At 38.0% G+C, this 25,562-nt stretch overlaps 1 protein-coding gene across 3 annotated transcripts; it reads right to left on the reverse strand.

The window, feature by feature from the left end:
- Window positions 1-904: 904 nt before the first annotated feature.
- PRPS2 (phosphoribosyl pyrophosphate synthetase 2) lies at window positions 905-24,942 on the reverse strand. Of its 3 annotated transcripts, none has more exons than XM_071561425.1 (8): window positions 24,754-24,942; window positions 15,262-15,445; window positions 12,649-12,669; window positions 9,146-9,244; window positions 7,942-8,066; window positions 5,367-5,540; window positions 2,046-2,205; window positions 905-1,188 (listed from the first exon to the last, which is right to left on the reverse strand). In XM_071561425.1, the coding sequence occupies exons 1-8, from the start codon at window positions 24,873-24,875 to the stop codon at window positions 1,096-1,098; spliced, it is 978 nt and encodes a 325-aa protein (XP_071417526.1). In that variant the 5' UTR covers window positions 24,876-24,942; the 3' UTR covers window positions 905-1,095. The 3 variants fall into 3 exon arrangements, with proteins under 3 accessions (XP_071417526.1, XP_071417701.1, XP_071417630.1); XM_071561600.1 differs by lacking the exon at window positions 24,754-24,942 and adding an exon at window positions 23,095-23,114; XM_071561529.1 differs by lacking the exon at window positions 12,649-12,669.
- Between the last annotated feature and the right edge of the window lie 620 nt (window positions 24,943-25,562).

The following is a 25,562-nucleotide window of genomic DNA, read 5'->3' on the forward strand; positions in this document are numbered from 1 at the left end:
TTCCTATCATACAAAAGGAAAAACTGTTTTCATAATGATTTTAATTTTCTAATTTTAAAATATTCAAGAATAGGCAGAGTACCATAGTTCACTAGCTGCATAGTGAAGTATTGTGGTACTTTGTAATAGAAACTTGAAGATCTATTGGCTGTGTAGTTTGAAAAGAACAGTAAGTATTTTCAGCTTTTTAATCCTGTAGATATGGGTACAAACCAATTTGTATAAGCGTGTTTAACTTCTCTATTTTAACTTTGCATGGTAAACCTTTACAATATTAACAGGAAAACTGCTACAAAAATATTCATATCACAATCCAGGAATGTCAAAAACTACAAGGAAAAAATGAAATTTAAACACAACTGCTCATGATTAAATGTTGGTCCTTATTTTTGCAACAAGTGACGTTAATAACCCGGGGAATACTGAAACATTAATCTTACAACTGAAAACAGCAACTGCGGGGAATGGATGTTATGCAAACCATTTAATGTAATGAGAGCTTTGCAAAAGGAAACTGCAGCCCCATTTATCTTGTGGGAAAATATGAACGGGAAGTGTATGAAACAGTTACTACTATGTATATGTCAACAGTTCCTCAGAAGTAGCATGCCCTTTACATATTTTAGGGCTTACAAAATACTATTCATGGTAGTTAAACATAACAAACAAACAAACAAAAAACCAGCTGCGTGCCCCACAGAACAAAAAAGATGCTCAAGTCTGCAGCACTTAGCTTAATACAGAAAATGATCTTACATGTATACATCCCATTAAGTTCTGTGAACAATTTGTAGTTCTGTGTAGGAAAATGGATCCAGAGCAGCAGTTTGGCAGAAAGTGAGAATAGGTATATAAAAGAGAATTTAGGCAACACAGAAGACTTTCAGACTCTTGAGGGAATTCATAAGGTTTCTTCAAGATGGAGATTTATTGTCCATTTACAAAGAATAACTGGTGATTACAAGAGAAATATAATAATTAAACATACAAGCTCTGGAATTGTACAAAGATACTCATTTCTTGTGGCTGATGTGCATCATTAAAACAGTGCTAGCTTAAGGGACTTTGGCAAAGATGCAGTGTAATATCCTGCAGTTACAAGGGGACATGACTGAACAGGTAAGACACAGATTCACCATTGTGTGTTCTTCGAATTGCCTCTGCCAGGATCATGGAAATGTCAATAAACTGAAAGAAAAAAATCCAGAAGAAAAATTTTATGGGATGCCAAGAATAATAAACTATGCAGTTTATAAATATATAAACATTTATCTACCATTTTGCTCTCTTTTATTTCTAGGAAGTAATTTAACATTAAAGCTTTAGGTATTGAATTATTCATAAGAACTGCACTAACACCAAGTAAAACTCAAAAATTGAGTAAGAAAGCATTATCCAAGACTGCTGCACAGTCATATTGTTAAGACTTCTGACAAAAGGCATGTTTCCCAAACCCCCCACTATTCTTGTCATCAGATGGCAGTATCTGCTTAACACAAATAGAGTTTAAAGGAAGTACACTTTTGAAGTGCTTGCCTTGTTTCAATAAATACCAAATAAATGTTAGGCTTTGAAAAAAAATCCAATAATGCATTAAAAAACCCCCAATCTTGTTTGCTTTTCTCCACTCTGTATAAATAAAACCTCAAAATGGGACATATGACTTCCCAGAACAATTTCATTAGTGTTTTTAAAGAGAAAAGGTCTAACATTTCTGTGGCCTCCACAATAACATAATTAAGTTCCTACATGCAGATATTGTATGATTAATACTGATTAAAAAAACACAAACAAAAAAAGCACCCAGTAACTTTCATATTTCCTACTCTTTCACAAGCAAACATACATAAGGTGTGGCAAATAGCAAATACTTTGCAATGCTCTATTGTACTACCTGAATCCCCTTAAAACAGTTCTTTGGCAAATTTCAGCAAAAACTTTTGCAAACTATGTATTTTAGAGTATTAATTTCCTCTCAAGACACAAATTTGAGCACCAGTGAACACTCCCAAGTTTAAAGAAGTGACACAAGAATACCATTGTACCTGTATTTTTGGGCAGTGTTTCATTTTCTCCTCTTGGGGGATTGTATTAGTTACCACAACAGCCTCAAATGATGCATTATTAATCCGAGAGAGTGCAGGACCAGAAAAGATACCATGAGTGAGAATGGCATAGACTTTTGTAGCTCCAGCAGACATTAACCTGTAGAACACACAAGAAAAGTATGACTTGATGCATGTTTACATGCATGGCTATAGATGAAGCCAGATACAAATCTCTAAAATATATTTTATCACAAAATCCTATATATAAAATATCTATAAAATAATTCAGACATTTGTATAACCTGAAAAAGTTTACAGTGAAGTGTCTCAAAAAACCCCCAACCCCATACACTGAGAATTAAATTAAAAACTTCTTATTTGCAGCAGTGATGCTACTAAATTGCTGCACTTTGACCCTGTCAGCACAACATACAACTGAACTCCAGTACAAGTTTTCTATCTTAACAAGGCAAAAAATTAATTAGGTTGGATGGCAGCATCACAGCTCCATTGTGTCCCATTATTGTCCACCTATATTTTCACCTGCAGTTGAAAGAGTTCTGCTTGGAAGGAGTTTCTGAGGAAGAAGAAATGTTAATGATTAAAAGCCTAGTTTGCTGCAAGGTTGTGGGAAGATATGCTGCTAATGCAAGCATGCAGTGAAGTGGTGCAGCAGAAAAGGAAGTGGAAAAAAGTATAAATCAAAGAACTAGAATACCTTGTGAATAAGTCAGAATCTCTTTATTTGTTTTCTTTTACTGGCCTCAATGCCTCCAGATGCTCAGCTATGTCCTACCTGCTTTTCTAGTCTTACAAACAGAGACCTTGAAGAATGGCATTTTATCAGATAATCACAAAGGCACAAGAGGAAGCATAAGAAAGGAAAAGAAGAAAAAAACCATAGAAACATCATCGCATTCTGAATGAATCAACAGACTCAAAGTTTTCTGGTCATTCTCAGCAATACATTTAGTAGCTCCAACCTACAAGGAGGATGCAATTTGACAGAGTGAGTGCGTACCAAGGATATGTACTTAGGTTTGTACTTAAGTTGATCTGCTGTATCTGAAAATACATTTCTTAGTTCAACTGCTTGATGTGCATCTAGGTTGCTAAGATAAAAAGAGGTCTAAGAGGTATTTTGGTGAGCAAGCCTAATTAAACACAAAGTATCCAGATTTGACTTAAAGGAAAAGCACTACATCATGCCAAGAACATGATATAAGGCAGCATCACTCATGCAAAAGCATCTTTCTTAGTGGTCACTGTAGATACATTGAAGATGTTTGACGGTTTTAGAATTTGGTGTCTAAAAATCTACTGCAGGTAAACAAAGAGTGCTTCTTTCATAACACACACACACACACACACAAAAAAAAAGGCTTTTTTTGGCAAGAATTAACTTCCTCTAAGCACAAGAGTATAAAAAAATATTGTTGACTAGGCAATTTTTGACTTTGATCTGTAAAGGGCACAGCCTAGAAGAACACTGGGGTCTGATGCAGATTACAATGTGGAGAGCAAACAACTACACAAAATCTCTTTGCAGAATTCCATCAAATTTCCATGAAAGTGAAACGGAACACAAAACTATATAAATCCTTCTATCACAAGTTTTGACTTTTTTTTTTTTATCTAGATGCAAAAAGGAAGTCTGAAACTAAAGACTGTAAACTGATGGAATGATCTTTATTTCAAACCACCAAGAGGAACATCTAGCTCACTTGAGCTCCACTCTGTTGCTTCGACACAATTTCCCACAGCATTCTCCTGGAGAAATTGGCTGCTCATGGCTTGGATACCTGTACTCTTCACTGGGTAAAAAAAATGGTTGGATAGGCAGGCCCAGAGAGTGCTGGTGAATGGAGTTAGATCCAGCTGGCAGCCAGTCATAAGTGGGGATCCCCAGGGCTCATGTTGGGGTTATTCCTGTTTAACATCTTTATCGATGGTATGAACAAGAGGATTGAGAAGGGTTTGCAGATGTCACCAAGTTAGGTGGGAACATTGATCTGCCTGAGGGCAGGAAGGCTCTGCACAGCGATCTGGACAGACGGGATTGATGAATCAAGGCTAGTTATTTAATGTCCAACAAGGTCAAGTGCCAGGTCCAGTACTTGGATCACAACAGTCCCATCCAGTGCTACAGGCAGGGGGAAGAGTGGCTGGAAAGCTGCCTTGGGGAAAAGGACGTGAGGGTGCTGGTTCAGAAGCAGCTGAAGATGAGCCAGTCCCAACCCTAACCCTAACCCTAACCCTAGCCCTAGCCCTAGCCCTAAACACACTAGCATAAAGCCAGATGGAAACCCATAAAGTAATCCTTTCTGCTTAGCACTCCTCATCATCATGGCTAGGCTTCACAAACAAAGATTTGGGAAGGGCTTTACGCACGTAGGTGTGTCCTTCAAGACTGCACAGTGGATTTTTTAGGTGAGGCTCAGTGTGTGTGGAACTCGCCCCACCCTTTACTCCTAAGGTTCATCTGCCATGGCCGAGCGAGCTTGGAATGATGACAGTGAAGTCCTCAGGACTAGAACCTACAGCCCCCAGTATTCCCAGGAGGTCTCCCATCCAAGTACTGACCAGAGCTGACCCTGAATAGCTTCCAAGATCTGACGGAATCGGATGTTAAGACAGTGTCTACGTTCACAGGCTCCATTTCAAGAAGTGGACCAACTGGAAGGAACCCAGAAGGCATCACAATTGAGCAGAAGTCTAGAAACTTTGTGGAAAGACTGAACAATTCAAAGTTATTAAAGTCTAGAGGGAAATGAGAACTTTTAACTGACTACCCAGACAAAAAACAGGAAACCCTATTCTAACCTCCCTGGATAAAAAGGACAAGTAGTTTTATACTTAAGATGTACACTGAAGATTAATATTAATTTCCACTGAACACAGGAGAGAAAATACCTTACAATATTAAATCCAGTAAAGCTTTGTGAAAGATTGCCTAAGGAGAGTGGAAAGGCGCCATGAGGAGGCTCAAGAAGAAAATTATTTTTGATCTGTTGTTTCTACTTTCGAACTGTAAAGTGCATCAGATGGCCCAAGTCCCTTTCAAGTTACATGATATTTTATTTACTCTGTGCTCTTCCTAAATACAAATTATACATTTCTGTAAATATTTTCTCAATTCTATGTTCTAAATAAGGACACAGCTTGATCAGAGCACTGTGATCTATAGACTCAAGGATCAGAATGACTTCTTGCTACAGATGTCAGGTTGGGTTATAGGCATGCAGAACAACTGCATTCATCAGCTGTCTGCCAGTTACAGTACAGTGAAACAGTGGAGCAGTTCATAATAATACTTACTTGTCTGCTGCATGACATATTGTGCCACATGTGTCAGCCATATCATCAACAAGAATTGCTACTCTGTCTTTCACGTCACCAACCAAGACCATTCTGTCCACTTCATTTGCCTTCTTTCTTTCCTTATGAATGAGCGCAAATTCCACATTCAGTCTATCAGCAATCGAAGTAACCCTGAGTTATGGGAAGAAATACACTGTATTTACAGAACCATTTTAAAAGAAAGAACAGTTATGCATATATATTTGTCACAAAACATAGTTTTGGTTTCCTGGCTTTCAAATCACCAGAGCAAAAACTTTTTCAAGGAATGAGATAGGTAGAAATAATCTTAATTCATTGCTAATAAATGCAATCACAGTGTCTAAATCTATACTTCAAAAATCGATTTTTAAATTGAATTGATTTTGGTTTTCTGTCATTAAGTGCCTGGCTTTGAAAACATTTCAGCTTTGCAGAAGCTCTTATTAAGCTGATGCAATGCTAGTCACACTAGGTAATTTAAAGTAGGGAAATCTAAGTCAATTCTAAGCCTACCAGGAGCATGCACTTTAACATCGTAACTGAAAAATATCATTGCAGAATGTGAATCCAAACAAAAGGGGAACAAATAAGTTAATAGGGATTAATAATTTTCTTACAGTAGTCAAATAGTAATCAAGTAGCTTACTTCCTTAATAATTCCCTTAGAATACATCTGCTTGACAAAAATCTTTAAAAACTACTCAGGGTGACCTCTGGTGGCCAGACAAACTTCCAATAATATATTTACTGTAGTTACAGACTTCTGAATGCTTTTTCCAGTTTGTTTAATATAACAGAGCTGTTAAGTATAAAGACCTTGTGTTAACAAGGTAGTCAACACACATGGTTAATAGAGAATACAGGTTTGTTACTTTACCACTTAAATATGAAAGAGTTGTTAGTAACAGTATTTCAACAACCAGATGATAAACCAAACCAAAAGTTTCAGAATTTTTTGTGAACAGTGTAAGTCTCAATACCTCAGAGGCATTAAGATATTAATAGAATTTGCATGCCTTATTTCAGTCACAACATTTAATAAGCTGGCGACCAAGCAAATGGCAAGGAAACAAAAAAGAATTCAGGTATTTTAAATAAGTGCAAGAATATGTATTTTTTTCCTTTTTTTTAATTAATGCTTGTAGATTTAAATTTTAAGACAATTCACATTCAATTTCCACATTCTATTAAATTTTCATTAAGTATTATTTTGAGTTCTACAGATTTTAATTGGAAATGCCAAACCATATTCTTTACATTACATCACTTGAGGTGAAGGAAAAGCTGTGACTTTACTGAAAGCAACACCTACCCCAACTTAGACAGCAACTGCTTGGTTGCATTACAAAAGATACTAAAGATAGACTGTATCTGTCTGTATTAAATATAGTGAGACTGATCCTCAAAAAATAAATTCCTATGATCAACTTGATAATATGCAAATACTTTGTAGGAGGAAAAATGTCTTCTGACTCAAATTCTAAGCAAAGGTTATATTTTGTTTCAAAAACAAAACAAAACAAAAACCATTTCAAACAAAAAACAACCATGAAAATAACGGTATTCAGATAGGAATGAACAAAGAAATTTAATCAACTCAGTCATCTGACCTTTAGAATGCTTTCTATAGATTGTATTCTTTACATCCTTAATTAATCTAAAAAGAAATGACTACAGAGTTCTAATCAGTCTTATTTCTCTATTAGTCATTACCACATGAACACTCACAACAGACCCAAGGATTTCAATTAAAATAAATTTATGACAATTTTTCACATTTTCCCCGTACTACATTTCAGACATTTAAATTGCTATGGACTTACAGGATTCTTACTTCATTTGTCTTTTCTCCCTTTGCAGCAGCAGCATGAGTAATAAAACTTGAGAATAAGCATTTTGCCTCAATGGCATGCTTTATCACCTCACCAGCCAGACTGCTTCTGAGCTTTTGCATTGCTTTATACTCAAATGAGTACTCTAAATAAGTAACACACGCTGCGAATGAAGAAAGACCCCAATGAACTAAGTTTTCTATTTTTAACTTTTGTCACTTACTTTTTCTAGTACTTATAAAGTAAAACTTGGGGTCAAGGGGTTTACTGCAGGAATGCAATAACATAAAGAAAAAGGCAATATGAGTTAAGCAAGCTCTTACCTAAATGCCAGCAGGTACAGTGGGAATAGGCCATATGTTTTGACAGAGAATGGAAGCTTAGGCAAATCCAGAGCGAAGCGGGAAGAGGTGCAGCAACTGGACTAAAGAAGCAAGCAGCAGGAAAAATCTCTCCCCTCCTGTGGAGGGATTCAGCTAATGAGGCCATTTCCAGGGAGAGAGAAAAATATTTTCTTTAGAGTATAGAAAGCTCTTGAATGTTTTCAAGCATGAACAGCATCAGAAGAACCAGTCATTCTGCTTTTACAATGCAGTTGGATTAATCGGTGATGTAGCCTGTATCTTGCACATTTCACAGAGGAAAATAGAAGACTAGACATACTAGTTCATTAACCACTAATCATATGTAAAACTAATAGTTTTAGGCTTGTATAGTACCTTTTTGCACCACCTGCATCAGGTGAGACTATTATACAGTTTCGCCACTCGGGAATGTTCTCTTTAATCCACTGCAGCACTGCAGGTTCTGCATACAGGTTATCTACTGGAATGTCAAAGAATCCCTGGAATTCACAAAAGAGAAAGAATTTCATTAACATGGGTTTGCATCTTACCTGAAATGAAGACACAGGGAAAATCAAGCCTTTGCCTTTCATTCATGGTAGAATTTGAGTTAGTATTTTACACTGGCCTATTTCTGCCCTCTGATACCACTGTCAAATGCTGCTCAAGTCAAACAAATATTATAGTCTCTAAAAATCTAAACCAAGAGTAGTGAAACAGAGAACAGATGTTCTCCATTAATAAAAAAAATCAGGGAAGATGATCACCTTTAGTCACCCAAGTAAATTCATGCTAGTGAAAAGCTCTCAAAAAATCCAGTGAGTAATACTGAATTTCCATAAATTTAAACTGCTTGACATGACCAGTGGTATTTCAACATGGGGAGAACTCAAACTAGTATTACCTGAGCAGCAAAAATGGAATTTTTGGTTTTGTGCGAGTTTTAAAGCAAAGAAATCTATGTTAGACCACAAATGAAACTGCTTTTATTTGCATGACAGCCATCTAGCATATTAATAAATTCTCATTAAACAGAGTGTCAGAACTGGAAGATAAGGTCTTTTCTAGAAAAAATAAGGTATCTTGAAATAAAGTACACATGAGAATGACAAATGATGTCTGCTCTGTGACTGAGGAAAAAGTTCTGTGATTTGCTGGATTCAGCAGTTAAGCCAGGTAAGGGTTGTCAGCCTTCACCAGTACTTTTTAAAGAGGATATTGTACCCTTGGCTGTGGGAACAAAATTCTAGCTGGGGCAGCACTATAATCTCTGACAAGGCTAAGATTAAGATTGCCCCAAGTATATTTTACATTCTGGAAGCTCTTACATTAGTCTGCAAATTCTGCTGAAGACTCCAGTGCACAAATATTTGATGTGCCTGCAAAATCACCCCATAAAAGCAAGACTGGTCTCTTTCTAAAGGGGAATTTAATTAGAAACAGGCAGTGAGGCTCACTCTGAACCCTGAGAATTCTGTACATAGCTTTTCAAAGCAATGAGAAAACAGAGAATTATTATTAGCCTTTCCCATTAACTCAGTAGAACTCTTAGGCACAGCTACTAAGACCCAATAGTTACCTGGATCTGAGAAGCATGCAAATCCATGGTGATAATGTGGTCAGCTCCCGCAACTGACAGCATGTTGGCAACAAGTTTTGCAGAGATTGGGGCACGGCTCTGAGGAATAAAGCACAAATGCTTAAATTTTTAAAACTTTGATTAGAGGCAAGGAGTCAGAAGATTAATTCCTTTTATTGGTTTTTCCTTTAGAATATTTTGAAATCTAGATATGGAAAGTTCCAGAACTTTAGCAAACTAGCCTATCAATAGCTAATGTTGCTACTAGAGTTTCAAAACTCAGCAAAACATTTAGGAATATCTAAATCAGTTTGCACAGTCTGTCTAATAAATGCTCTGTATTAAAAAAAAACATATAAAATTGGGAGTATAGTTTTCCAATTCTTCTGCTTAAAACTTTCAGCTAGCTTTCCTATAGCAGAACTCCATTTCTCTAAGCCACTACCCTACATAAACATTCAACTCTAAAGGAACTATCCTGTTCTAAAAATGCTGTTTAACCCAAAGATCAAAGGCAAAGTGAACCCAACTTTTGAGAACACCACTTTAAAAGAACATTAGTATCAAGAATTTCTTCATACTATAGTAAAGCTTGTAGCAGATCCTTGTTTGCAGGGGTCTTCTACCTTAGCCTGTTTATTTATACTTTTTGTTAACTCATGTTTAATTCCTGGATGCAACTAGGATTCTAGAATTCCCAAAAGGGACAGGGGGAATGAAAAGAAAACTAAGAATTGAAATGAACAAAAGAAGAATAAAAATCTTATTAGCAAAGTTAATGCCAATGTCAAGATGCAGAATAAACAACTTCTAAAAAAATAAAAAGAAAGAAAAAGAAAGATGGAAACCATGACTGGACGATACCTCACATTTGCTATTGGAGCAACTCCACCGTTTTATCAGATTTTTCTAAGCTCTGTAAAATGTGATGTTTCCCTGGACAGCTTTCTCCAACAGAAATACTAAACAAAACCTGCTGCTTTCTTCTTGCCAATCTTTAAATAAGGCTAATAGGCTGGCAATAACATTAGCATGAAGGAAAAAATGGAAGTCAAAGTTTCTATCTCACTGTCAGACTGTTTTTTCCTGGTACAGTATTCTCTCCTGCTACCTCTCTTTATCAAACAGCCTCATTTAGCCTCCTAGGAACCTCCTCTCCTTCCACCCCCTACACACAATCACAGAGTATCTCTGCTTTTCTTCCACTCATGCTCAAGGGCATAAGTGACAATGAGTTGAATCAATGCCAATTAAACCTGGATGCTTTTCCATCTGTGTCCTATCAAGGAACTAGTATTTTCCTCAAAATTTCTGCTAATTTAGGTGGAAACTTGGCATTTCTCTGTTTTAACCCGCAGATTGACAACATACTTTCAGAATAGAAACTGAAATACTGCAGTCTTTCTCATGGCTAGATAAAGTTTATCACCATCATTACTGAAATTCTTCATTTTGAAAACCATCCCTCGGGGGTCTTGTGTTTCACAGAACATCAGTTGGTCTGTGTAAGATGCACAGAAGGCAGATGCAACAGATAGCACGTCCCTCTATCTCTGCAATTCAGATGCATAAAGCTTCCATAAGAGTTTGTCATTAACACTTCAGCACGGTTGATTTTCCACTTACAGAGGACTATGCTGCTCTTCATCTAAATTCAGTTCTCTAAGGTCCAAGTTCTCCAAAGCTTTCTGGATATTTCTATTATTAGTAGCACACTTTTTGTTCATGCCATTTGAATTCTTAGCATCTGAAATTTTTAAGCTGGACTTCAAAATATTCTCAAATCTCTGGCAACATCTAACAAAAATAAGATTTAATATCTGCTCTTTTGATTCTATCACAGTGTTCTCTCACCGGCTCTTCACAAAGATCTGGTTTAATGCTTTCACTAATCTAGATTAAGAGGAGATGCTGAAATCAGAAGTTTGCTCCCCTGCTTGTCCCATCCCTTCTATCCAGGCTAGACACTTCCACCACTTGCCTTGTGCTGGACTTCTCTGAACCAAGAGCAACCAGGTAAGTTAGCTCAAATGGAAGAGAAGCAAAAAGAAGATGGCAAACCAGGATCATCCCCACTGGTAGAAACAAATAACTAGTTCAGACTATTGGCTAAAGGCAAATTACATTCTTCTCAGCGCATGGTTTGCCATTTCCACTCCATCCAGCATATTGAATTTTGTCCTTTTTTTTTATTTTGTTCAATGTGAATACCATTTAGTTTGTCTCATGTATCAATATCATGAGTATAATCATCACAAAAAAAACCCCAAACAAAATACTTTCTGCATCTCATACTAATGTATACGTTACCAGTTGGTACTTCTTTCAGCTGTTGGCCTTGCAGGCTGCCTTCCCAGAAGGAAGAACTTGAAGTTTTATCACTAGGTAACTTGTTTTAGCAGATATGCACACATCACAGATTGCCTATTTGTTGGTGGACAGGGGGTCTTGGAAGGAAAGTTAGCCAGATACAATTACCTCTTTCTCTAGAATGGGCTAATAGGAGATTAAGACAAAAAAGTTTGCAGCTGATAGTGTTCTTTACCCAAAATTGTACATTCAAAGAAAACCCACATGACACATTCAAAAGGATTTAAATTTTGATTGCTTGCATAGGACATAAGTTTTGTGCTATGATATGATACAAATTGAAGATTAATTTAAAAACAAAGAAATTATATTCACAGGAGCCTCAAATAACCTGGTCTCATTATTCAGAAACTCAGATGACAAAGAGGAGAACTCAAGATTTTCTTTATATTGTAGTTTGTGAGGTTTGCTTCTGATGAGAGAGGTAAGAACACACAGAGATTCATAATATTAATTGTTCCATTTTAGGTTGGTTTCAGAATTATTAGTATGAAATGCAGCATTAGATTATGTACAGAAACTAAATCGTAGAAAAATCACTGGAATTACCAGGGGCAGGGCAAATACACAAAGCTAATGTAAACAACCTCACATTTCACAACTTTGCAATGGACACGTAGAAGGTAAAAGTTGTCCATGAAGATCAAAGCTTTGTTGCCTTCAAGCAACTTATTATATTGTCTTCCTTAATGTTCATCACATGCATGATGAACAGCAATAACAACAACAAAAAACAAAAATAGAAATTAAGGAAACCCTAAAGATTTATAACTGGAACTTTCACTTCCAAGAAAGCCAGCTGTGATGTGTATGGATACTGAATGTTCACTAATGTATTACCTGAATTTATAATTTAGAAAATGAGATATGCTTTGAAGCTTCAGAAGTTGACAGCCATTATCTTGAATGTCCAGATAAATTTTTAACTAGAGTCTAGGAGTTTTCTTGTGGCAAATTATTCCACAGAATTACTGTCATGGCCTAGGTGAAACACAACTGAAATCAAGAAGTGAAACTGAAAAATGTTCCTAGTTATACATAATGTATGTAACCCAGTAAGTTTCACCCTTTGAGGTCACATTAATGGAAATGTATAGTGTTAGATTTGGAAAAAAAAAAAAAAAGATACCTACCCAACGCTCCACGGACCCCTTCTACAAATCAAAAAAACAAAGTTACATGAGCGGTAGAACACCAAACTCACCTGTCACTGTACTTGTAACTTATCTCAAAGGCATCTCTGCAGTATCCTACATAAATGTGTCCTGTCCACAGCTTGGAAGGTTAGCACGATTGGAGGATGCATAAATGCAGTTATAGCCAAAGCACAGACACACCTGAGCTAATTTTAAGTTAGCTAGCCTGTGCATCAGAAATGTCCTAGTTAAGGGCAGTACATGATGGAGTCTAAATTAATGTGCCAACTTTTCTATAATTCTCAGTAAGCCTTTTTTTTTTTTTCACTTCTGATTCTCATTTAAAGCTAGTCTAGGTTTAGTGCTAAAATTTCCAGAGTAGGCCTGTTCAGAATAAGATTTTTACTGCAAGGTCTTTTCCTTACATAAACAAATTAAGAGCACTTTCATTGTTCTCAACAATCATAACTTCAGCAAGCGTATGAAGAATACAGGGTTATTTTAAGCAGTAAGGAATCAGCCTATTTAGTTCTTAATGAATTAAAGTCAATAACTTAAATTCAAACCAGAAAACAGAATTGCACTAGTTAAGATTATACTGCTTCAATTCATAGTCAAGAAAACTACACAATATCTTTCACCATAGAAGAAAATCCTAGGAAGAAAATGGCTGGCACTTTACTGACACTTCAGGCAGCATAAAAAGCTTGTGCATTCAACATGGGTCAAAGACCAAGTGATGTGATGCAATCCAACAGTACAAGGAAAGATGTCCCTGTCAATAAGCTGCCCCATGCTGACAGCTCTGTTACAGCTTATTTTGCAACACAGAGGTCAACTACCAAGGTTAATTTCCAAAGATGGCAAACATTTTCTCAATTTCAAAATGGGAGAAAAAAACCTTCTCACAAACAAAAAACCCCCATTTTGCCTACAATTGCAGAACTCATTGACACACAGAGAACATTCTGGAAAAAAACCCTCAAAATCTCTGTTGATCAAAATCATTTTCCTAGGCTATGCATCTTCATAGGGCATTTCCAAAATACAAAATGCTCCTGGATGGAATGCTGTGCCCCCACACAGGGGTTTTAACTGTCTCCTGGAAGTTTCCCAGGTTCATTTTGGCTACCCTTGACAAGACATAATTTAGATGCCTGGAAAATCTGGAATATACTAATCCTTTTCCTACACCCGGTACTAAGAGGATGGTCCAGTAGAATCATCAAATACAAATTGGAGAATCAAAACATAGTGAGATGCTTTCCTCTCTTTTCAACAAAATGTTTATTCGTTCACTTTCAAGCAGTATTTCACCTCTTCTGATCAAGGGAAAGCATTATTCAATACAAAACACATCAAAAATTAACTAGCAAAAGATGCAGGTGAAGAATAAGGTATTATTATTTAACTCCTGAATTGTTTTTGGAAATTAAGTGGGTCTTAATAATATTAGTACAGTGCTACAGAGCCTGTACTTAAAGAATGAGTATACCAGAAAATAACTTTTCTGTATTTAGCTTTATTCTCAGATATCACAGGCTAAGCATTATATATTTTGTAATAATTGCTATTATTTTTAGCTTCTGCATTACTTTGCAGTTCTGTTACATTTTTCTGTATATAAAAGAATATAAAGAAAATCAAAGGCTTTCAGGACAGTTTGCTTGAAGGTCAAAGTGAAAGGGAGGGGGCAGTGCGTTTATGGGAAGTATAGGAGAGAGGCAACTTTTCCAAGAATACAAGCATTGCAATTGAATCTTTAAAGCCAAATTTATATTTCTTATTACTTCTTTCCAAGTGAGTTTAGGTAAAAGTAACATTCACATAACTTATTGGAGGGTTTTTTGTCTATACAGTAGAGATAGGAAAATCTAAGTCTGTATTTTTTAAACTCAATCTTAGCTGCCACAGAGGGTTTATTACTGTGTTACTAACCTGGCTGAACTGATATAATCATCAAATTCAGGAAAAGGGCACTAAAATCAGTAGAGTGTTTATGGGGTTTCCATACCGTTTTTGGTCTGCATAAATCAAAGTAATTATTACAGATTTAAAAACCTTTTAAATCTGCCTGTCACTATAAAATAATGTTTTTTTATTAATCACTGTTATGCATTGTAATTTCATCAGTTCCTTCCATTTTGGTCTGTAAAACCTGCCTGCATAACTGTTACAGCAATTCAGATTTAGGATTTAAATCCATGCAATTAAAATGCTAAAACAGTTGTATTCTCTTCATATAGAGAGAGAGAAAAAATAACCAAAACTCCCCCAAAAAATGAACAACCCAAAACTTCAATGCAGGCAAAAACAATTCCATGAGCTGTGATTTGTTAGCAAAGTACTGTAATATACCACACACCCTAGCAGGTACCTACTCTTACAAACAGAGGGCATGTTAATTAGTAAAACACAAGCAAAAAAATAATATATTGTCTCACTTCATTCACTTATAAATAAAATAATTTAACATTTTATCAAGATAAAAGATCGGGGGGAAAATCAAATATTTCAAATCACTTAAATGTTTATGAAAATTATTATCTCCAAAAATTTCAAGTGAGCAAGCTGAACAAAGCCTTCCAAATTTACACTGTTCTTACCTACCTTGTCTTTCTTATCTTGCCTGGCATATGGAAAACATGGAATTACAGCAGTCACTCTGGAGGATGATGCAATCTTGCAAGCATTGATCATGATGAGTAGTTCCATTAAGTTGTCATTTATTTCTCCACAGCCACTCTGGATAATATAAACATCTTCCCCTCTCACACTTTCACCAATCTCTACACTGAAAGAGCAGGAGATGATCATTGCAACACTTGAATTACTTGAAAAGCATTACTAAAGAATAAAATAAAACCAGTTTTCTTTTAACAAACTTCCATAGGTTTTCCATAAACTCCCTATTTAGAGTAGGACCTCTTTTTTAACAGCAATTTGGATAACTGCCTCCTTGACACAAAGACTATTTCAGTGTAAGCCAGTCTAAAATTTATTATAGTCTAAATATGGTCTTCATAAGGTCAGCACCAACCAACATGCAATAACATCTATAACACTAATGGAGCTCACATTGTTATTAAATTTGATACTGCTTTATTTTGGTTTTTTGTTTAGTCTATATATTCTGTACGCTTTCCATCTCTCAAGCAGATGACCATTTAAAGAATAACCTAGGTCATAAGTACAGAAACAATGGAATCAGCTTTAGAGCATTATTACCTGCTTCAAAATACCTCCTTAAAAAGGGTAATTACATTTCTATAGTTATGATGTCACTGCATTCAGGGAACTGCAGCATTTTAGAAGTGGGAAATACCAAACTACACGCCAAAACCAAACATCTGGTTAAAATCTACACCATGATGTTCCAGTAGAGTATTTTTAAAAGAAGAAAACCTTAGAGAAAGCTAAGAGAGCTGCTCATCAACAGCTTACCATGACTCAACTCTCATGTTGTGTCAGTTGTTCTATTTGCTCTAACTGTACTTACATGCTTTGGCTCCTTATCATAGAATCTAAGGGTATTTTTATTCTTCCACAGGTTTCAAGACAAATTCTGGACCCAGTCACTGCTCACACCACAGAATTCAAAAATTAAAAAGAGCTTATCAATGAACAGGAAAAATAAAACTATTGAATGTGCATTCTTTCTCAATACTAGATCTAAGCAAAAGAAATCTACTGCCTAACCACACTAACTTTTCACACCTGTTACTCCAAAACTTACATATAAACACAGCAGAATAACCTCCATTTTTCCCTACATCCATGCACAACATACAAGAAATAGACTTCCTAAACAAGGAGGTGATCAGACCTTTTAAACTCATGCTGTACCAAGTTAGTCTTAGTTAGTAAATGCTAAAATATATTCAGCCCTTATTTAAAATGTTGCATCTTTACCCAAGACACAAATGAGCAAAAGTTTCTAACTGGAAATCACTCAAATGGCCCAGATGTGAGTGAAATATTTTCTCTGATAGGTCCTTCAATACTGAGACATGTTCTAGTCAAACACAGTCCTAAGAACTTTAATTTATTAGCTGTCAGGGTAATATGTAAGACTCATTAGCTTTCTGTAGAAAGGAATTTACTGCTTTAAAACACCTTAATGATAAGCAAACATTTGATTTACCAGCATCAAGATAGTTAAGTCCATGTTCTCAGCTCCGCTGTCTGACTCCTCTGCTGTCCCAAACCCAAACAAGCTATAGTAAGATCCTTTCTTAATTTTTCTCCTTAACTGAATAAATCTTTTTGCCCAAGAATGCTACTAGCAGAATTTTTTACAATCAAAAGAAAGCAACCATCTAGCAAAGCCCAGGTCACTGGAAGGACAGAGCTGGTCAGGGACAGCATCACCTGCAGATACATCAGGAAACCTTTTGGAGGCTTTCATCATGCCACAAAGATATAATTTTTCAGTCATAAATATGTTACTTCAGTGTCCAACCTTTTGATGAATGGAATACAGCCATTCAGAGAAAACTGTTTCAATCAAAATCTTTCCTTAGTTTGTCTTCCTTTTTGGAGCTCAAAAAGTTTTGGTCAACATAACTTAAGTTCAGCAAGACACTGAGTATATTACATATTTGGAAAAACTGGCCATGCTTAAGTAGAAGCCCCTCTGAACATAAATCCAGCTTCTAGAAAAGCATCTACCCACTAGATAGATGCAGCCTCAATCATTACTATAGCTTCATGGGTATTATGAGGGCTCTAAAAAATTATAATCGCCACTTGACTCAGCACTTGCACAGACCTGCTTATAACAAGTGTTGTCACATGCCACTTCTTTGGAATACAGCCAAGGAAAAATTATTTTAGTACATGGAAAAAGAAGAACAGCAAGTTTAACAGATACACTACATGTTAGGAAAAAAATTCCTGGCTGAAAGACAAAAGTATATGATCTTAATATTCATTATATAATGAAAGAATACTGAATTATCACAGACTTGTTTTGTTCCTTTCAAAACAGTCATTTCTATGCTCATCACTTAAAAATAACAGGTTTCAGAAGGTCAGAGAATATACTTTGAGATAAATATGTCTGGGTAATACAATGGACCTGAATTGGTGCTTTTCCCACTGTCATTAATTGTACTTTTTCAATGACCTTGTGCTAGCAGTAACTTTTTCATCTATTAAACAACTTAAAAAACAAACATGCTGCTTCTTTTTTGGTGCATTTGGGAAAAAATGCTTTTAAGACTAGAACGACAAATTTACTTCTCACACAGAAATGTGGGTAGTCATATTTCCAGTCAATTAGAGAAAGCTGTGCAACAGATCAGTTATCTCTTATCATCTACCCTCTCAAAGGCTGGTGTTGAGAGGTATTGTGTAGACTCAACCAAGAGATACACACATAGCTGCCTGTTTCACCTTCACCAAGCCACAGAGTAAAAGAACTAGTCATTGTGTTTCAAGTATTCCATCAAATATAGCCTGTACTAACCACATTGGTGGGGTTATAGGTGGCAATTTGGTTGGTTGGTTTCTTTGGTTGGTTGGTTGATTAGTTTTCTGTGGGGGAGTGGGAGGGGCAGGAATGGCAGTTCGGGTTTGTTTGGTGTTTTTTTAGGGTTTGGGGTTTTTTGCCCCCTCCTGTTTTGGTTTGGTTTGGGGTTTTTATGTATTCAGACAACCAATGAGAGATGATAAACTACAGAATCAGGTATCTGAAGTATTGTATCTCAAATATCTATTAGACAACACTAAACTAACAGCAGTTAAATTTTGTGATAGTTATCTTATTAACACTAGTACTAAATCTGTATCGTTTGGGAGGTTATTTAAACAATTTCACATAGTGAGGACAGAGGAAAGACACGAGAACAAGCTCTTGCCTCAAGATTACAAACTCTGTTTGGTTTATGCAATATAATCAAATTTGACTATTTGGTAACCATTTAAATAAATGTCTTGATCAAGAAGAGTCAACAGAATCTGTATATTTAAAGTCCTAACACCACACAATTGTGTTTAAAAGTGAAGTTTACAGAAATCAATAGCCCACAAAAGTAACTAATGTTGACCAGTTGCTTGCAATCCACAAGCACAAGGTCTAGCTGGGAAAGATACACATATGATAGGACATGATGAAAGCAATTTTAAGTGTCAGTATCTGCCTTCAAATTCAAAGGCTGATTTGAGACCTTATTAAGTGGAGACCTGAATAGATTAATAACCATGAATTAAGAGTAAGACTCAAAATCCATTTAGGTTACAAACATTTCAATGGCTGAAGCATCCATTAAGCAAAAATCAGCATCAGGAGTAACAGCAGATTGAGCTCCTTCTGAGCCAGATCTGCAGTGTACTCCCAGCAGAAATTAGTTATGGAAATTTTTAATTCGCACACCCTAACTAAACAAACAGTTGTGAGGAAGTAGGGGAATAGATATGCAAAGCTAGACTAGGATGGTAAATAATGTAAATCCATAACTAGAATCCTGTTCAAATTATGCACTTAGAAGGGCTCTATGTACCTTTTAAAAGAGGTACAACAGATTAAGTTTCTAGCCATGCTTACAAGAAGGAAGATTTCTCAAGCAAGTTAAGTGCCAATAAAGTAGATGTGTACTTCAGGCCCTTTTAATACCCAGAGAAGAGGCCAAAATTTAAGGTCTAGAGTCCTTGTACAGTGTGCAAAAAGAATCAATATCTCAAAAGTGAACAAAAAAAATACACATGCTGAGTTTGCAATTCATTGAAACCCAACCAATGGTAAGCACTCAGCAGTGGGGTGTGTTTGACCTCCTACCTTTGGGAACATATTTTGCAGAGTAAAGTCTTTTAATGCAAGACTTCCAACTGAGTGGGCAAATATTTCCACTGACATGATGTTACCTAACAAAGTGGGTACCAGTAAAGCCCAAAACAACAAAGAAACAATAAAAATATCAGAGTTGGTTTTAAGTTTTTGGGATCCCTTATCTCCTGGCACCCATGGTTTCCCTTCAGCTCTAGGCTCTTCCACATTAAAAAACTCCAAGACAAATCCCCACTAAATCTCTATTAACAGCAGCCAATCCCAATGGTGGGCACTGGTGTGATAAGCACCAGAAGATGGGAAATATCTTCTTACCCTCCACTCTGGCACACACAAAGATAAAAGTGATAAAAGTGCACAGTTTATGGCAAGGTCAGTACAGTGGAAGTCTCAAATCTAAAGCATTGAAGGATTTAGGACCTTTTCTGATTCAGAGCAATGAACAATGTAATAAATAGCCATATCTGCTGAATTCTCAAGTCCCTATATAAGCAAAACACTGTGTTATTGTGGCTTAAACCATGACGAACTCACTCAATGTGAAGTCTAGAAACAATTTTTATCTTATTCAACCAAGCTGCTAAAATCAGTCTCTCCAGTCTCCCCTTGCTTATGACAGTGTGAGTGGGGAGAGATGGAAAAATCTGCCTTCACTGGCACAGGCAGACCACAACCATCACAGTTGCGAACCACTTGCTCAGCAGCTGGGCAGTGTGAAAAGTCAATTCATGTCCCAGCATGTCCCCTGATCCCAAGTACCTTCAGCTAACGTAACATACATCAGTTTATGACTTGAGTTTGCTCATTCTACAATTAGAGATCTGCTAACACCACAACCATCTACTCCAGTGAGGGTGCTACAGCTCCAGGACACATCAGCTGAATTCATAGCAGGTTACATGAGATGTAGTGAGATCCTGTCTCATCTGAGACACCTGCAGTGTAAGACTTGGAGGATACTGAAGGGAAGAGGGAAATTTTTCTGCCAGGTGCTGACTTTTGCATCCCTGATCTTTAAGTTTCTAGGTTTGTTCTTAATTCTTTTAATTAGTTGCTTTACAGAACAAACTGATTTCATTACCTCACTTTGTGTGAAATAGAGACTACAACACATTCTTGTATGAATTCTCCAAGGAAACGTCAGCTACTTTTTCCTAACTTCAAAGATTAAATTCCAGTCCAAGATACTGGTTTTATTTATTTAGTTACAAAAACCATCTTTCCTATCAGCACCACAGCTTTTCCCATAGAGGAAGCAATGTCCCTTTGGTAGTCAAACCCCTACTTCCCTCTGTAAAAGCTAAATGGCATTCACTTAAATTGATGTTTCTGAAACAACTTAGCCTCAGCACCTAAATAAGGCTGGGGGCAGGAAGCCTTCCAATTCACATGTGCCAGGCAGGACTTCAATTCCCTTCCTCTTGGAGCAAGAAAATCTTCAAGACTCACTTGAGAGACTGAATCTAAAAGAAGCAGCCACGAAGATCACAAGAATGGGCAGGAGCACTAACTTCTTTCACTGGGAGAGTAAAAGAATGCCATCCATGACTCTAGTTTCTCCATTTTGAGAATAACAAGTACTTTAAGGGCAGAGTTAAAATAAATAGTCTTAAGGAAGAATGCCATATCTTGTGAGAAAATATAATTATTTACAGGGTGATACATTCTTTTTTTAATCAAGTCACCCAAAGTATCTGCTCTGCGGTTTAATTGTGATTCAACTATAATGAAATGCCATCTCATTGTATTTGGAGAAAATTATGCAAAAAGCTTCAGAGTGTTTAATATCTCTATGCCAATGTCTATCAAATAGAGTTTTATGATGCTGAGGCTACAACAGACGTTCTTGTTTAAGGACCTCCATTCCTTTCTTCTTCCTCCAGCCTGTGCAACTCTGCTGATGACAGTTACGTTTGAGGTTTGAAGAAGATAAACCGACTAAGCCCCTACTGCAGCCCTTATCATTTTGCCAAATAAATAAGAAGGTGGTGCCACCCAAGCTCTACCATGGCACTGAGGCTGGCACTTAACGGACACACCAGCTTTGAATACTAAACAGAGTTATCTTCCACAACCAGATATTACTGAGGAGCTCTGTCACTGCATTTGTTAGGGTTGCTTGACTTTAGTAGCCAGCTGAAGGAAAGCATTTCCATACAGTTTAGAGGGAAGGAGGAAAAAAATGGGGCAGTGATTGAGTCTAGCAGCAATTTCCCTCATTTCCTCCAGCACCGACGTTACATATATCAGTTACAGACCTGAAAGGGTACTGAGTGCCTGAATCAAAAGAGAACTGTGACATCACTAGATACATCAGTCTCAGAACAAATTAAAAAGAGAATCCTTTCCCATTTTAAATGTTCAGGAGTTGGGAGTGTACTTGCCTATTTATGCACAGAGCTTATCATTGGTGGTCCTATCCCTGGCTAACCTCAGCATTAATTTCTCAAACTCACATCTACTAAGGACTGGGACTGAAACCTAAAGCCTGACTGAGTTGAAATATAATGCAAAATATTTAATGACTTTTCCCTCCACTCTGTTCTGCAAGGCAGACTAACAGCAGTTCCCAAGTAAAGGGCTTCCAGCTAGAACCCTTCAACAAGGATTTAATCCTGGGGCTGCACACAGCTATCAATTTATGCATCATTTATATTTAAGAGAATGCAGCAAAACAGAGTTTTTAACAAAAGGCAAATCCTCTCTGCAACTCGCTAACTTAACAGATCTGACAAAGCAAGAGTTTGTTGATCCTCAGAACCAGGCTTATCTGTTTGCACAGGGGTCTGCCCAAATGCCACTGGGAACGTTTAAGGTTCTTTGAGCTTTTTAACTATCAGGTTCTAGTATTCTGCAATACTGCAAGTGTATTTTGTAATGCCAGTACACTTGTTTATAAATTTAAAAAGTAATAAAAGTATATGGTAAACAAACAAACAAAAAACCAAACTGTGCTAGAACCACTTTGCATAGGAAATGAATTTTTGCTTACATATACACACAATGAAATTTTGTTATACAGACAGACTGAAAATCCAGATGCCTCAGGGGAAAAAAAACCCCATAGCATAAATATTGACTTTACCTGTAGTTTGATTTCAAATGCATTGTTGAGGAATTCTTTTATTACTATTGCTAGGGTTTTTTTTTTATTAAGAACATTATTCCAGAAAACTGAAAAGTCAACACCTTGAAATAAGTTGCTAAGGATATTGAAAAAGTTGCCCACTTAAAACATTATATAGAGGATACAACTTTATTTGCTAAAGGGGAAACAAAACCTTCATATTAGAATTTCAAAATAGAAAGTTGTAGAAAAAAAACAAAACCAAACCAAAAGCCACAACAAAAACCAAACACAAAGATTTAAAGCGTTAAGCCATTTAAGGGAATAAAAGAAAAAGATGATGTCAGCATCACAGTGTTGCAGAAATTATGTTTCTGTTAAATGCATTCCTTATATCCATACCACACTACATCCCTACTTGCCTAAGAAAATACATTGGCACTACTAGAGTAGCTGAACCACTGACATGCTGCAGTCATCAGTACCTTCCTTTTTAATGGCAGAGGCCAATATTCTCTACCTGGGAAAATAGGGGGAAAGATAGACTACAGATTATTGCATCCTGAAGCCTAAAGTTTAATTAACTTACCTCATAAAATAAATATGCAAACTTCTGTGATAAACTTCTACCTTGGATGAAATCTAAATCAATTTAGTTCTGCTGTTTGCTATGTTTTAAGGAGAAATTAAGATAAGTCTGTCTGGACAACAAACTTAAAAAAAAAAAAAGAAGGTTGACAATTTAGCAACACAGTCATGCAACCAAATACACAAATTAAGTTTTATCATGCAGAAAAGAGATCAAAGAGCAATAAAGTGAGTCTGAGGCTGGAAAGACTTGGAGAAGATTTAAGCTTTCATTTAATCAGGAATGAATAGAAGAGTTGGAGTGTGCAAACATTAGGTTGCATAAACACCAGTGGAAGAGGGTTATAGTAATGCCAGTGAACATAACTAGAACAAGAGCAATTAAACTGAGAATGCAAAAATATAGACAGAAGGACAACCTTTGTGAGAGCAACTTTAGAATACATGATGTTAATCTTTCAAAGGAAGCAATGGAAACACATTTTTTCAGGAGTTTCAGAAAAAGAACAGATAAAAGTAAATATACAAGAACCTCAGAGACTAGCCAGTTTCTCACAGTCAAGGAACCTGTGTTTCAGAATCAGCTGGCAGCCTACACTTACACACCTACATAGAAAAGCAGTGGCCCAGTCTTACCAGCTCATGGGATGAACATACTACTACCACCTCAATTTAAAATTCTTCATTAAAATTGAGCAGAAAGCTAAGATGACAAACTAGTAAAGAGAAGTAATATTGGTAGAAAAAGCACTGGCAAGCACATTCTCAGAGTCCAGGTGAGCAAGCTGTCTTGATGGTTTCACACAGGATTTTTTGCACTGCAGGGTCGCTTTCTGCACTTGGCTGGCCAGGAGCCTGGTACAACTGCTCCTTTAGGAGTTAAGCCAAGCCCATCGCAACTGTTATCACCCTCACGCATGACCATCAGTCTTGGTCTATGGAGGGGAGCCATACAAGAGGGGTAATTGGTCCATCACACACACAACTGGATGCAAAATAAATTGTGACAAGTTCTGCAAGTGTGATTTCATCTATGGCCTTTTTAAAATGTCTAATCCATTATCACCATCCTGTCCTTACAAAACTGCATAACATACTGCAGTTCATTAAATCAAGATGATTTTGTCATCTTTAGGTAGACAAAGCTGATCAACCATACAGGTTGATCACTGCGAGCAGTGGGATTTATCTCGCATCGCAGACAGGCTGCCTGCTGCAAACATCATCCTCACAGCAGAGACGACGCTCTTTGTCCGGCCGGGGCCGTCCCAGCCGCGCTCCGGCCCAGGAGCACCCGACGGGAGCACTCCCGAGCTGGGCCAGCACAAGCCAGCCGGGACATCTCCGGTGCGGTGCTCGAGCTCCGCAGGCGGGAAGGGAGGCTGGGACAATCATGGAGTGCTCGGGGACCGGGCACGGCACACGGGACCTTGTCGTGTTCCCGCGGCTGCACTTGCACCTGCCGGGGGCCACCCACACGCAGGTCCCGCAGCGCTCCGCTGCCCGGGAGCCTTGGCGCGTCCTACTACGGGGCTGACACCGGAGCGGGACCCGCCGCAGTAGCAGCAGCCGCCGGGCCACGGGGGCGTGTCGGGGGCGCGCCCGTGACGCCAGCGGGGCGTGGAGCGGCTGACACCGCGAGGGGAGGTCGGGGACGCACCTGGTTTCTTGGTTGCTGAACTTCTTGGTGACCACCTTGCCCAGCTCCAGTCCGAGCCGGTCCGCCACCCGCTGGGACAGGTCGTGGTGGGAGCTGCCGCTGAACAGCACGATGTTCGGCATGGCGGGGGCGAGCGCGGACGGGCGGAGGAAGTCGGGGCTGCGGCGAGAGTGGCAGAGGAGCGCGGGAACCACGGTGCGGGGTCAAATAGCCGGCGGTGCGGACCCGCCCCCGCCCCGCCGCCCGGAGCGGGAGGGACCGGGGCGGAGCGAGCCGGGGGCGCCGCGGGGCACAGGTAGCGCCGGGGGCACCAGCGGCCACGGGGTGGCGTTCAGGGGTGGCCCTGCCACTGCCACTGCTCCTCCTCCGCGTCCCGAGCCCCCAGCCCGGCTGCCTCCGCAGCTGCCGTCCTACCTTTGGAACAGCGTTCGGCCGGGCTGTGCCTCAAGCAGGCAGAGCTCGCTCTGCCTGAGCTTCCCTCCCGCACGCGGAGAGAAGGACGAACGGAAGATGCTCACAAGGGCTTAGCTGCCTGTGGGAATATGTGGTTGAGGTGACACCGTCACCTAGAAAACCAATTGCCAAATACAGCTAATAGCTAGGCATGTGGTTAGTTAGATCGGCACCTAACTCGTTTTACTTACCAAAGCTGTCCTTAAATAACCCACGACCGATTCTAAATGCACACTGTTCATATTCCATTAACATATTTTTGTCACTTGTTGCTTAGAAATATGCTTATGAGCAAACTGCTGTCTGAAAATTCACAAAGATGAAAAGGCCTCAGCTTTCAGGCGGAGCTGTTTTAA

This window comes from Pithys albifrons, chromosome 1 (genome assembly GCF_047495875.1).
Source record: "Pithys albifrons albifrons isolate INPA30051 chromosome 1, PitAlb_v1, whole genome shotgun sequence".
NCBI classification, from domain to species: Eukaryota; Metazoa; Chordata; class Aves; order Passeriformes; family Thamnophilidae; genus Pithys; species Pithys albifrons.